The following is a 14,114-nucleotide window of genomic DNA, read 5'->3' as shown; positions in this document are numbered from 1 at the left end:
ATTTAGCCTACGTCAGTTTCTTCACTACTGGGAGTCTCTTTTGAACAAACTGATGTGGTCTGTAGATAGCAAGAATAAAATACAAAACAAGTCTTCGGTGTGAAAGATTAAAAGAAATCGTTATGATCTATAGATGAATCACACACACACAGTACCGACAGACGATTTCACACCATTTGGGGAGACATGTTAACGGGTACATAATGGCTGTGCTCAAAACATAGCTTTAGTAACAGTATTGTCGGCTTGTTTAACAGTCATGATCATCGTCAACACCATGGTCACTTTTGGCTACGTATTACAACCACTTTGCCGTATCACCGTATCCATTGTTGCTAAATAGTCACCATTCTTATCCGTCTCTGCAGCATTCCCTCCACACCTATTCACGACTGCCATATCCACATGTCCACCACTACCAAATCATCAGTATTACCTCCACCAAGTCACCAGTATCAGTATCTGACTCAGCACACCAAGTCACTAATGCCAGTTCACCATTATCACCTGCCAAATTGCGACTATCACCACTAGCACTATAGCAGTGTACCTTCAACACCCTCATACCACCTCATCGTCACTCTAATCACCACCACTACATTATCCCATAGCGACACATCCAGGACACATGTTCACCACTATTAAAACCCAACTCCCGTCATCTCTTTCATCACCCTCACCATACTATCATCATAGCAGCTGTCATCACATCACCGTAGCAACGTACCCAGAATGCATCATCACCACTATTACTACCCAGCTCTCCCCCCTGTCACTCATCACGATAAAGCACCCACCACCACCACCAAAAAAAGAAATGTTTAATGGAATAAGAAAAAATAAAACTGGTGTGTCTGTATGTGTGTATTTGTTGGCAGGGGTATATATATTTTAAGGCGTTCACCCACCCGACGACCTGACGGTGAGTATGGTAACTGATGATGGTGAACGAGGTTGAGTGTAAACATGAATGTGATTCACCGTAACAAAGCCTTGACTCAGCCTTGACCAAGTGAAAGGTAGTGAAGAGAAAAGTTACTCTTAAAACAGTTTAGAGAATTTTAAAGTGAGCCTTTTTACCTACTGGAGGTTCTGGTGATATATATATATATATACATATGTGATGTGTATTGTGTATATGTATATTTTTTCTGTATATTAAGGCGTGGGAGAGAGCACCCTTGGCGCCCCTTTCCCCTCCCCCATCACAGTTGGCTGCTATTTTGCCTTCTCCCCTCTTTATCTGTCTTGTTGGTGGCCGTCGCGTCTGGCAACATCAACCACCATCAACACCCAACATCACCGCTGACCTGACCCGCTGACCTGCCGTGTGTCCTGCTGCCCTGACGTGCCCTGACGCCCTGCCCTGCCCTGTCGTGGCGCCGTGCCGGGGGGTTGGTGGCCTGTGACGTGCAGAGCTCCAGGGCACCCTCGGTAGAAGATGATGAAGAGGGACACCTCATATACCGCAATGGCGACGTGCTGCAAGACCGATGTTCGTGAATAATATCCCTGTTTTACAATTTTTTTTATTTATTATTTTTTTTACTTCTATCAGTCTCTTCCTCCTCCTCCTTCCTTTGTCTTCTAGGCTCTTCTACTATATCACCTTCACTTCTCCCGCCCCCAACCCTCTTGCAACACTTCCTTACCCTTAAAGTCCTCTCATATGTCCAGTACACAGACACTTAGCTCTTAAAAACCAATATCGCTGTGGGATAATAAGGCAAAAAAGTTAACATTGTCAACCCTGCGATATTTTCTTCCCTTCCCCCTCAAAAGTTGACATATTCTGCTCTTCCGTAATCGTCTGTAATTTCCTTTACATAACCTCGTCCTCTTCCCCACACCCGCCCACACACTTTTTCTGTCCCCTCTTGCATTTACTTTTCACGGAAACGAAAAGATTTGAGGAAAAAAAAAATAAGCCAATGTGAGAGGAAACCTTAAGGGGTTGACAGTTGTTCCTTGTGTCATATTGTCGTCCCCTCCATAACCTTCATCTAATATTCCAGATCTTCCTTGTGTAGTGAGATATATATTTTAAAAAAATGAGAAAACATTTTATACAGTGTTGCCACATTTGTCTCCTGATGAATGTCGAGCCTTGGAAAAAAAAAAAAAATGAAAATGTTAAAAAAGATAGATTGTAGGATCACAACCATCCTCAACCTGAACCACCCAGATCCTCAATATACCCTCAGGAAGATAATAATATCTACATAAAAAGCTACCATTGTTATTACCATCATTGTTATCATTTTCTGCCACCGTATTATTTTTGCCTACTTTTTCCTGCCGTCTGCGAGTAACGTAACGAGATTTAAAGAAAGGTTAAGGTTATTATTTTCAAGATTTATGTTGTGGCAGACGGCCCCTGACTCCACGGCCTATGTATCTAACCCTGGCTCCTCTCTTTTTTCTCCCCCACCACAGACAAAATCATCAACACATTGGGTGAAGGCACGTTCGGCAAGGTGGTTAAATGCAGGGATCTTCAGATGTGAGTATTGGGGGCTGATCTGGAGTTTGTTTTGATTTTGTATTTTTCAGAAGTTTTAGAGCGTCCATGTCTGGAGTGACGGTCCTACCATATTTATGGAGTAGTTTGGAACAGCAAGAGGGAACAGAAGGTGTTTTGGTCATGCACTGCCATCAAAGGGAGTACAATAGTTTGGTCATTTACCCTACTGTGTAATGTCATAGTCTGTAAGGAAAGGACCAATGCGCCTGTTGGTGTACCATTTCCTTTATAGGCTACTCCACTGACCAGGTTAGCTAAGCCCTGGATCCCTACACATTGCAGGGAGTAATATGAGTCTGGCTGTTACCTTAAGTGTTGAGTATGGGCAGAGGGAATGTTTCAGGTTTACTTCTTGATCTGTTAGTTTTCGTATTTTGAAAAACGAATATAAGGTGAGAGGTGTTTTAAGATGCGTTTGTTTTTGTGTCTGTTTTTTGTGTTTGTGACAGCTTTGTTATGTGTGTAAGGAGGAAGTAAATTACGTTTACCAGCCGGAAATATGTTTATTGCCAGGATATTTGGAGAGAAGGGTGGGGTGTGTGTGTGTGTGTGTGTGTGTTGGGGAATGGGACGTTTCCAGGATATATCTGTTGTTGCTTGTATGTTTGACAGTGCTAAGAAAAGTTGCCGAACGTTAGTCAACATTTCTGTAAGTAAGAAATTGAGAGAGAGAGAGAGAGAGTCATCAGTGTCGTGTTAGCTGTTGTGTGTCACCATCTCTAGAACGTAAGATATTGCCAGTTCCGAAATTATCCAGGCTGCTTCTCGGAAATCCTGGGTATATCTTAACCCATCGTAAATTGCTTGCTTCAGGCAGAGAGGGAGACGGAGGGGGTGGAGAGGAGGAGGAGGAAGGTACTGGGGTAGAGGTGCCAGTGTGGTGGGGAGGGATTCGAAGGGGGAATGCTGGAGGGGAGAGGGAAACGGGATTACCGATTAGAGGAAAGTTGGAGAGAAAGATGTGGGGGGTGGAAGGGAGGTGTGTGTGTGTGTGTGTGTGTGTGTGTGTGTGTGTGTGAGAGGGAGAGGTGGGGGTGTTAGAGGGTAATATTCTTTTCGGGATGATCGTTCACCTCGCCCTCTGTCATCGTTACTTAACCAGCTGCTGGCAGAAGGTAGTAGCTCGCACTGATACTTACCACCCCTTTGGCTTCTAGTGGTTTTATATCCGCAGAATAAAGTAGTGTGGTGTTAGCTAAAGTATAATCTCAAAATAGGTCCGTGTAGGTAAAAGGGCTGTGGTGGGGAGTAATCTTAGAGCGTCTTGAGCATGAGAGATATCCGACCATTGACAATCATGGTGTTATACGGGGTGTTTGAAAAGTCATTTCATCGTAAGGCACTACCACATCGTACACTGCTAGACTGCACAGTGCCACACCTCATACCACCAAACTTGACACTACTACACTTGACGCTCCCGCATCTCATTGCCATCCCCACCGTCTCCCATAACACACACTTCCGGGCACCGTCGGCGAATAAAATCGAATATGAATAGTCAGAATAAGATATCAAGTGGCCACCCGGCGTCTGTAAGATTTTCGGGTGACGAGAATTGCGGGCCAACAGCAGTAATCTTTTTCATATAGCTTTAGAAATGGAAGAAATCAGATCCGCATACTGAAATTGTGTGTATTGTGTGAATTCTCGGCACTGGAGTGAATACCGATACTTTTACAATTATTAGTAGAACTCTAAATGAACTCAGAGTGTGCATTGGTGTAGTGTTGAACCCCGACTGTGTAACGGGAGCCTTGACATAATTCTGGCATAGTTTTCCCCGTCTCTCACTCCACGGTGCAGCGCATCTCATTTGAAGTCACTTTCAGTTAGTTTCGCTCCCTCCCGTGTTGGCAAGGTTTCAGATACATGTCATATAAAGTCCTTCATTCCCACCGACACAAACAGCTGAGAGGACGTTAATAAAACAGCTGGGTGGGTGTGTTAGGAACAACCAGCAATGGAAAGGACATTTACATTGCTGAATGGCGGGGAGGACATCATAATAACAGCTGAGCGGGGCGCGATTCGACAGTTTGCACCAGAATATGAACAGTATTCGTAGTGGCATGGGAGGATTTGTAGCATCTCCTCCTTAGCGATTTGTTTTGCATTTGACGCCTCAAAAGTCTGTTGTAATATTTTAATACCGACACGTTTAGCACCGGTAACATTCAAGGGCATATTGAGGTGCAGTCTGCTGAACAAATCGCTACAGGTGTTACGAAGTCTCCGATTCCCATCGAAGCGTGATGTCCGATTCCGCCTTGAGTGTGACGAGGCCGTAAGTGACATAACTTCTTCAGTAAAATGCTGGTGGTGGTCGGGAGAAAAGAGGGAGGGAGGGACTTTTAACGTGCGGCTTATCGCCACGCATCCTGGCCAGATATCAGTGTTGCATAAACTGACACCAGCACCAGTTTAGTTGTTATTATCGCCACCTTACTGAACGACAAGCAAAATATTTTTCTGTCGAGTATGTTGTGTATTGCGTCATGAACAAACATTTTAACACACACAACTGCAGGAATAACACAAGGCAGTAACCATAATACTTATCATCATCATTAAAAGACGTTTTTGTTTTATCAGTATGTTTAAGTGTGGCTAAACACTTTGACGCATACATATGTACAAAATTAATTTTCCAACACCTGCGTGCAACCAAAGTATTTATCATCGTCAAAGACGTATGAAAGACGTTTTTGTTGCACTCGTTTGGGCCTGCAACAACGCACCAAGCAACAACAGATTCATCACTACTACATAATTATTAATATGCAATGATCAAAGTCACGCTTGAGACCTGTTTTTAACTCCAGTGTGGACACTAACAACAAAAATTAGTGGACACAAACAGTATTTATTTCCAGTATTGTCATTACCATCATCAGCGCATTCACCACTTCTCTTGCACTATCACAGCATATGTCGGTTCTGTCAACAACAAATACCTCAGGCACAAACGACATATACTGTATATTTTGAACATAAGAACTTAGATTTTTGAAAGCTTTAATAATGGTTAAACGTTGGTGTAGCCCGTTTCCTCTGGGCAGTTTAGTGATTCACTCTCTCTCTCTCTCTCTCTCTCTCTCTCTCTCTCTCTCTCTCTCTCTCTCTCTCTCTCTCTCTCTCTCTCTCTCACTTTCTCTTTCTCTCTCTACCACTTCAGAATCCTACCCACCCCATTTAAAACGAATAGGATTCGAATAAAGATGATGATGTTGATGGTACTTGAATATGAAACGAGTTAATGGTATTTCCGATAGGGCGGTGCTTTAATTTTTTCCATCTACGTTAGGATCTCTCTCGCAGATGTATAATATTGGCAGCTAGTTAGGATGATGTGATGGTTGTTGACGGTTGAGTGAATGAAGGTGTGGTTAATGATACTTCTCTGCCGTTGTGCTTTTCCTCTTTCCTGTTTCTGGATGCGACCTACTCCGGTGATTGGAGTAGGGTTGGGATGATGATTTTCCGTAGTCACATTATTAGTCGTGTTCCCCTTTTGAGCTCTTCGTTTTTCGTATTTGTGGTTCCTACCCACATGCTTTACAATAGCCAATGATGATGATGATGATGACAGTGCAGTATTTGATCATCAGCAAAGAAGTATGATGATAATTCGTGATGACTCAGAGTATATCAGTAATACAGTAACCATCATCCACACACGACATGCGAGCGAGTATCGTCCTCACAGCACCCAGATCAGCCTTAAAAAAAGAGAGAGAGAGAGAGAGAGAGAGGCTTGAGAAATTATGGGCAGTGTGATGGCACAAACGAGGGTCGCTGAGGCCAGTTGAGTGAGGAGAGGGTGTAGGGTGGGTGGTGGTGTGGGATGGGGTGGAAGGTGGAGTGGGATGAGGTGGGTGGTGCAGTGGAGTCAGGTGGGGTGAGGTGGGTGCCCGAGTGGAAGTGCGTCTCTTACTGTGAGTGCCTTGACCTCTCCGCCACACTTTGTTGTGGCGGGGTTTATGTTTCTGGCCTCGTTCCTGTTCCGTTCTCCGTGCGCTGCCCTACCCTGCTCCTCCCTGACCACCCACCCTCCCTTTTTTTCCTTTCCTTAACATGCAGTGCTCATCCCTTTTGTTCCCCCCCCCCTTTTTTTTTGGGGGGGGGGTCCTTCTTGCATCCCTCATATTTCTTCCTTTCGTTTTCCCTCCCTTGTTTTCCCTTCCCATACTCGGCTTTCCTTTCTTGTGCCCAAGCTGATCCTTACCTCACCCTTATCCACCTGTTCCCCATGTACCCCACCCTCCCATCTTATCTCTCCCAGCTCCTCGTGCCATCCTCACCTCACCTCTGCACCACTAGAAATCTTACCAGCGCCTTATTGTGTTGTGTTCCACGTACTGTTCGTTCTAACTACATCGTGTCATCCCACGTCTAACCCCTTCCACACCACCCTGCCATGTCCTGTCCATCTCATCCTTACTTTTGCCAGTCACCCCATTCTCACCCCTCGTCCACGCGTCCAGCCCCGGCTCTAACGATGCACACACACCATCCACCTAGTCCTAACACTCACACACCCAAGAAAAGTATATCGTAAGATAAGTAAATATCTATAATGTTGGTAGTAAGAATAAAAATATAAGTGCCGATGTCTACCTTACAAGTCTTTAGTAAGTGGGCAGAATCGTACTGTGGTAGGACGTTTTAAATTAAAATAAAACTCTTTGTAGAGAAGGAATCAACTTTATCACGTTCATCCAATCATCCCTTTAGACGTGCGATGATGGTCGTATCCTGTGTCACCCTATTCCCCCCCCCTCCTCCTCCCCCAGCTTCCATCATCTGTGTCTCATCCATTCTTACCCTTCCTTGCTTATCCATCCTTGCAGACCGTCCACAGAATGTATCCACTCTACCAAACAGACAATTGCTAGCGTAGGTCGTGTATTCTTTCACAATCCAACCACTTCTTTCATCCTTTTTCTATCAATCCATCATCTGCGCATCGCCCACCTTTACTCGTTTTTCCCATGTCCTTCGTCTGACCCTTTAGCCTGACGATGTCTTTTTCAAAAATATTTGTTCATGCTAAGTCGGACAATTTTATAAAACACAGAAAGTTCTGCAAACTGGATCCTCCGGAGGTTAATGAATCCTGTATTTTGTTCGACCTATTCGAAATTCATTCTAAAACTGAGTGAGTTTGAAATTCATTCTAAAACATAATAGTCTGGAGATAGCAAGAGTAAAAAATAAAATAAAAATGGAAATTAGAAGAACACCGACAATAACAACAACAAAAATCGTGCTACTGGAGTGTTTATTAATCCACACGATTTACATCATGTCCGTACTTCATGCACACCACCCATTAACCCTTTCCATGTGATGACGTCTGTATTGTGCTGTAATGCTGCTTCCAGACGATTTTGTTTAACCTATGAAGGACCGCCCTTATTGAAGATTAAGTGAAAACTATAGTAAACCTCTGCAGCCCGAAAATCTTTCCTCGGGAGACAAAACTAGCATATAAGTAGCAATGATAAAACTAAAATGACGTCTCGCAGTGATGGAGTTAAAAGGATGTTGAAGCCACCACGGCTAGAACACATGGAAAATACTGTTGTTGTTGTTTGTTACCAGGATTTGTATTTTTTGTACCCCTAGGTAGAACAAAGACTTGGTAATCTAAATTATTCTTGTGTTAAGGGTCTGACTAAGAATATCAGTGTAACATCCTCATTTGGCTTTCCCTGCACTTCCCCAATATCAAATCCACACCACCCAGTACCCACACCACACCACACACATACCACATCATAACACACCACACCACACACATACCACATCATAACACACCACACCACACACATACCACATCATAACACACCACACCACACACATACCACATCATAACACACCACACCACACACATACCACATCATAACACACCACACCACACACATACCGCATCATAACACACCACACCACACACATACCGCATCATAACACACCACACCACACACATACCGCATCATAACACACCACACCACACACATACCGCATCATAACACACCACACCACACACATACCGCATCATAACACACCACACCACACACATACCACATCATAACACACCACACCACACACATACCACATCATAACACACCACACCACACACATACCACATCATAACACACCACACCACACACATACCACATCATAACACACCACACCACACACATACCACATCATAACACACCACACCACACACATACCACATCATAACACACCACACCACACACATACCACATCATAACACACCACACCACACACATACCACATCATAACACACCACACCACACACATACCACATCATAACACACCACACCACACACATACCACATCATAACACACCACACCACACACATACCACATCATAACACACCACACCACACACATACCACATCATAACACACCACACCACACACATACCACATCATAACACACCACACCACACACATACCACATCATAACACACCACACCACACACATACCACATCATAACACACCACACCACACACATACCACATCATAACACACCACACCACACACATACCACATCATAACACACCACACCACACACATACCACATCATAACACACCACACCACACACATACCACATCATAACACACCACACCACACACATACCACATCATAACACACCACACCACACACATACCACATCATAACACACCACACCACACACATACCACATCATAACACACCACACCACACACATACCACATCATAACACACCACACCACACACATACCACATCATAACACACCACACCACACACATACCACATCATAACACACCACACCACACACATACCACATCATAACACACCACACCACACACATACCACATCATAACACACCACACCACACACATACCACATCATAACACACCACTCCACACACATACCACATCATAAAACACCACACCACACACATACCACATCATAACACACCACACCACACACATACCACATCATAACACACCACACCACACACATACCACATCATAACACACCACACCACACACATACCACATCATAACACACCACACCACACACATACCACATCATAACACACCACACCACACACATACCACATCATAACACACCACACCACACACATACCACATCATAACACACCACACCACACACATACCACATCATAACACACCACACCACACACATACCACATCATAACACACCACACCACACACATACCACATCATAACACACCACACCACACACATACCACATCATAAAACACCATACCACATCATAACACACCACACCACACACATACCACATCATAACACACCACACCACACACATACCACATCATAACACACCACACCACACACATACCACATCATAACACACCACACCACACACATACCACATCATAACACACCACACCACACACATACCACATCATAACACACCACACCACACACATACCACATCATAACACACCACACCACACACATACTACATGCTAACACCACACCACACACCGTACCGCACACACTACGCCTCACGAATGGCACCTCACACCATAAAACGTTATCCACACCTGACCCAGGCTCAGAGAAATATCAGTCTGCCTACCTGCCTACTTATTCGCCATACCTACACACCCATCTGCGACATGCACAGACAGCTCCTGGTGCGAGGGTAGTCACTTCAGGGGTCTATGGCGTCGCAGAGCCACTAAAAAAAAAAAAAAAAAAAAAAAAAAAAATGCTCTTCTCCCCCTCCCCCCCGTCACACTCATCTCCCCTCGGGCGTGGCACCATAGATGCCGCACCCAAACCCACAGCCAGACCCTCACAAATCCTTCTAGTTTCCTGTATATTTCCAACATGCGCCCCCCCTCCGACACACACACACACACACACACCACAGCCACAGCCACAATCTTTTCACAGCCACATGAGTTGGTCTGGGTGGCGCCGTAGAGCCAGTCAAAAACTGGTGCTCTGGTAGCACCATAGATACCACCAGTTGGCACCAGACACTGTTCCTTATAGTCCTCTCACCTACCACTACCCATCATACCTTCTTCGTTCTTATACATTTTGCTGTAAATTTTTTTTTTTTCCTCAACTTTTATTGATGCAATCTTCACACTTTCCTGATGCATCCATTATATATACGTGTTGTTACGCATTTCATTGATTCGTACTTTGACACTCCTTATGCCTGCTACCCTCTGATAGGTTCTTTGCTGTTCTGCGGTATAGCCTGTGCTGTTATTGATTTGTTTACCATTCTTCATGATGCGTTCTTCACACTTTTAGCTTCTTCACCACAGTGACTTTTTTCTTACTGCCTGACGTTTTAATCCAGGTAATAAATGGTTTAGTGAAGGCTATAACTATTATCCTCGAGTTCGAAAAGTCTCTACAAAGTTGAATAAAATCGTCCAGAAAGAGCAATAAAACAACACGTTATCGTAATGAACTAATCATTAGTGCTCCTCACGCTACTAACGGGCACATTCGGTGAGAGCTTCTTCCATCTGCTACTCTTGGAGCATACTCATAACCTCTTCACCGCCAGGACGAATGTTCGTATGTTCTGGCTACCCCACGACTATTTTCTTCGCTTCAGGAAGGATGTTTTCTTCTGCCCCTTGTAAGATATTCAGCTTAGGGTATCGTGTAGTGAAGGGGCTGTACTCTTTTACTCAAATTTGGTCAGAAATTGCCATCTGTCAGGAATGTTGAGTAATAAATGAACATCAGAATATGATGTTTAGTCACGAACTAGTGTTTTTGATATGGTGTAGGGCAGTAATACGTTTTATGCCACTGAGCTACGTGAAAGCAGCTGCAAAAGGACGAAAATATAGACCAAGAAGTAGTAGTGAGGCGTCCTTTGTTATGCTTGGGATCTGCTCTTCACCTGTTTCTTCTCACTTTGTTCTGATCTCCACTGTTTTGACTCCTCCTGCTTATCGTTTTAACCCCTTCACCACGATTATTTCATATTCGTACATAACCAGACGACTTTCTTCAGCTTTGGGTAAACTTTGGACTCGAGGGGTTAGAGTCTTCATTAACCCTTTCAAAACTTGAGATTCACCCTAGGTTGAGTAAATATCGTTTGGTGTTAATCTGAGTAATTAAAAAAAAATCGTGAAGGTGTTCAGCTCATTTTTATTGTTACGTCTCTTTTATTTTCCTCGATGGTATTTCCTCTCTCTCTCTCTCTCTCTCTCTCTCTCTCTCTCTCTCTCTCTCTCTCTCTCTCTCTCACACACACACACACACACACACACACACACACACACATTTTTTACATCTTTTTCCAAATTGTTCCTCCCCTTTCGTCTCCTCGTTCTACCCTCACTTTGTTGGCAGTAATAACCATTACCGTTGCGCCGCATGCTTTATTTTTTATTAATCATCTTGTCAGTGGTTTCATGGTTTTTATACTTTATTATTATTATTATTAGTGTGTGTGTGGGGGGGGGGGCATTAGTCAATAAGAAGCAAAGATAGTACGGAGGGGGAGATTGGTTGAACAGGAAGTAAGATAGATAGATGTGGCAAGAATAAGAGAGGGAATTAGATGGGCAAGAAGAGGAATGATGAAAATAGGAAAGGGAGGGTAGGAGGACGCTGGAAAAGAGAGAAATATAGGAGAGGAAGGTATAAAGAAAGGGAGAGGAAGGAGAGAGAGGGAGGTGAATAAAAGAAAAAAATATATTAAGTGGAGAATATGAAAAAGTGAAGAGGGGAGGGTGTAAGGTGAAGCGCAAGATGATTTAGGAAAGAGCTGAAAAGTGATGAAGTTGGAAGAATTGGAGCAAGGAAGGAAAGGGGAGTAAGACAAATAATGAACAGGGAATTATTGAGATTTGGTATGGAAAGGAGAGAGAGAGAATCTGAGCCAAACTACACATCTGTGACGTTGGAGAGAGAAAGACGGAGGGTGTGGGTGGAGGAAAGAAAAGAGAGGGGAGGGGGGGAATGGTGCGCAGAACAGCAATGCATTTGAGAGAGAGAGTTGCGTAAAACGTGTTACGAGAGCCAGTGGTAAAATTAATAATGTCAGTGTGGGAGTGAGACGTAAACGGGAAAGGAGGGAAGAAAGATAGTTAGTGCGAGTTAACTGGTTGAAACGAGAGAGAGATCGTGTGTGAAATGTTAGGGGGGGCGGGGAGGAGAAAGTGAGAGTGAGTGAGAGAGTTCGAGGGAGTGTAAATGGGCTGGTGCTTCTGCCAAACTCCTGCAAGGTATTTATAACTCACCCACTACCACTTCTATAACCCACCACCACCACCATTGCTTTAACCCACCACCACAACCACTGCTATAATCCAGCACCACTACCACCTCTATAACCCACCACCATTACCACCACCACCCTCTGTCTACCATCACCACAACCACCATCACCTTCTATATGTACTAGCACCACAAGCATCATTATCAAAATTAACGCCATCAGTGTCACCAGTACTCCCACAACCATCACCACTGTTACCACCTCCCAGTTCAATTGCCATCTCCCTCATTTGTCTATCTATCTATCTATTGCCAGACGCCACAATCCTATAAAGGGTGGCCATTTGACTTTGAGTTATTGGTTTTATCCTCATATCAAATTAACAACAACAATAATAATAATAATAATAATAATAGGCTAATATTACATTCCATCATCCAGTCCTATGTATCCTATGTTGCCCCATGAGGCACGAAGGAGCCGGGGGTTAGGCAGGTTGGTCCCGACATTTAAGATGAGAGTGACCAACCTCATTCATCCCTGAATGGCATAACATGAGCAATAAACTCCAACCACCCCTTGGATATAAACCTACACAGGCTCAGTCTGACTGGAGTGTCTTAATTACCCATTAAACCACCAGGCGCCATAATTTGGTTATATGGTTACCACCCAGCATAGTAAATGGTTTCCTGATGTATAGGAAACCATTTGGCTTGTAACTCAGTGTAGAGTCACCCATAGGCAGAAGGAAGAGGAAAGAATGAAGGAAAGAAAGACAGAAGAGGGAGTGTAAAGCCACCCGTAGGCAGAAGGAAGAGGAAAGAATGAAGGAAAGAAAGACGGAAGAGGAAGGAAGGAAGAGAGGAAAGGGCAGACACCCAAAACAGCACTACATTGAGTGGTAATAATAATAATAATGCCACTACTGCTACTTCTGCAATCAATATCAATACAGTACCACCACGAGCAACATCAGTTCCACCACCACATTGAAACCTATTATCAGTATCAAGCATCACTGCACTATCAGAGCTAACATTTCTATCACCACTGCCCATGCTGCAATTCCTACCATTATTTTGTCACACCAACCATCACTACCACCACCACCACCATAAACTGCACCAGCACCAAAACCACACCTATCACTAACACCATCGTCAGTCATATCCACCACTAGCACAATCAACATAACCATACCCACCACTATAGCACCATCAGCACAACCATACCCATCACTGACACCATCAACACAACCATACCCACCACTATAGCACAATCAGCACAGCCATACCCATCAATGACAC

The 14,114-nt window shown here is 44.0% G+C and overlaps 3 protein-coding genes across 3 annotated transcripts in view; 1 reads left to right on the top strand and 2 right to left on the bottom strand.

Moving 5' to 3' along the window:
* The window catches only part of LOC145417342 (coiled-coil domain-containing protein 130 homolog), a 249,459-nt gene that overhangs the window by 142,344 nt on the left and 93,001 nt on the right, over nt 1-14,114 (bottom strand). The gene's annotated exons all lie outside the window — the stretch shown is intronic.
* The window catches only part of LOC145417343 (maspardin-like), a 210,176-nt gene that overhangs the window by 125,523 nt on the left and 70,539 nt on the right, over nt 1-14,114 (bottom strand). The gene's annotated exons all lie outside the window — the stretch shown is intronic.
* Nucleotides 1-14,114, top strand: part of LOC145417341 (uncharacterized) — a 50,822-nt gene that overhangs the window by 7,487 nt on the left and 29,221 nt on the right. The window contains exons 2-3 of the mRNA XM_080286020.1: nt 1,417-1,495; nt 2,437-2,503. Coding sequence (XP_080142146.1) covers nt 1,417-1,495; nt 2,437-2,503 — 146 coding nt within the window. The remainder of the gene's footprint in view (nt 1-1,416; nt 1,496-2,436; nt 2,504-14,114) is intronic.

This window comes from Coenobita brevimanus, chromosome 110 (assembly GCF_032717465.1).
Source record: "Coenobita brevimanus isolate Jiangsu-jjx chromosome 110, ASM3271746v2, whole genome shotgun sequence".
Taxonomy (NCBI): domain Eukaryota; kingdom Metazoa; phylum Arthropoda; class Malacostraca; order Decapoda; family Coenobitidae; genus Coenobita; species Coenobita brevimanus.
The sequence above is the reverse complement of the archived record's forward strand: the minus strand, read 5'-3'. Positions and strand labels throughout refer to the sequence as shown.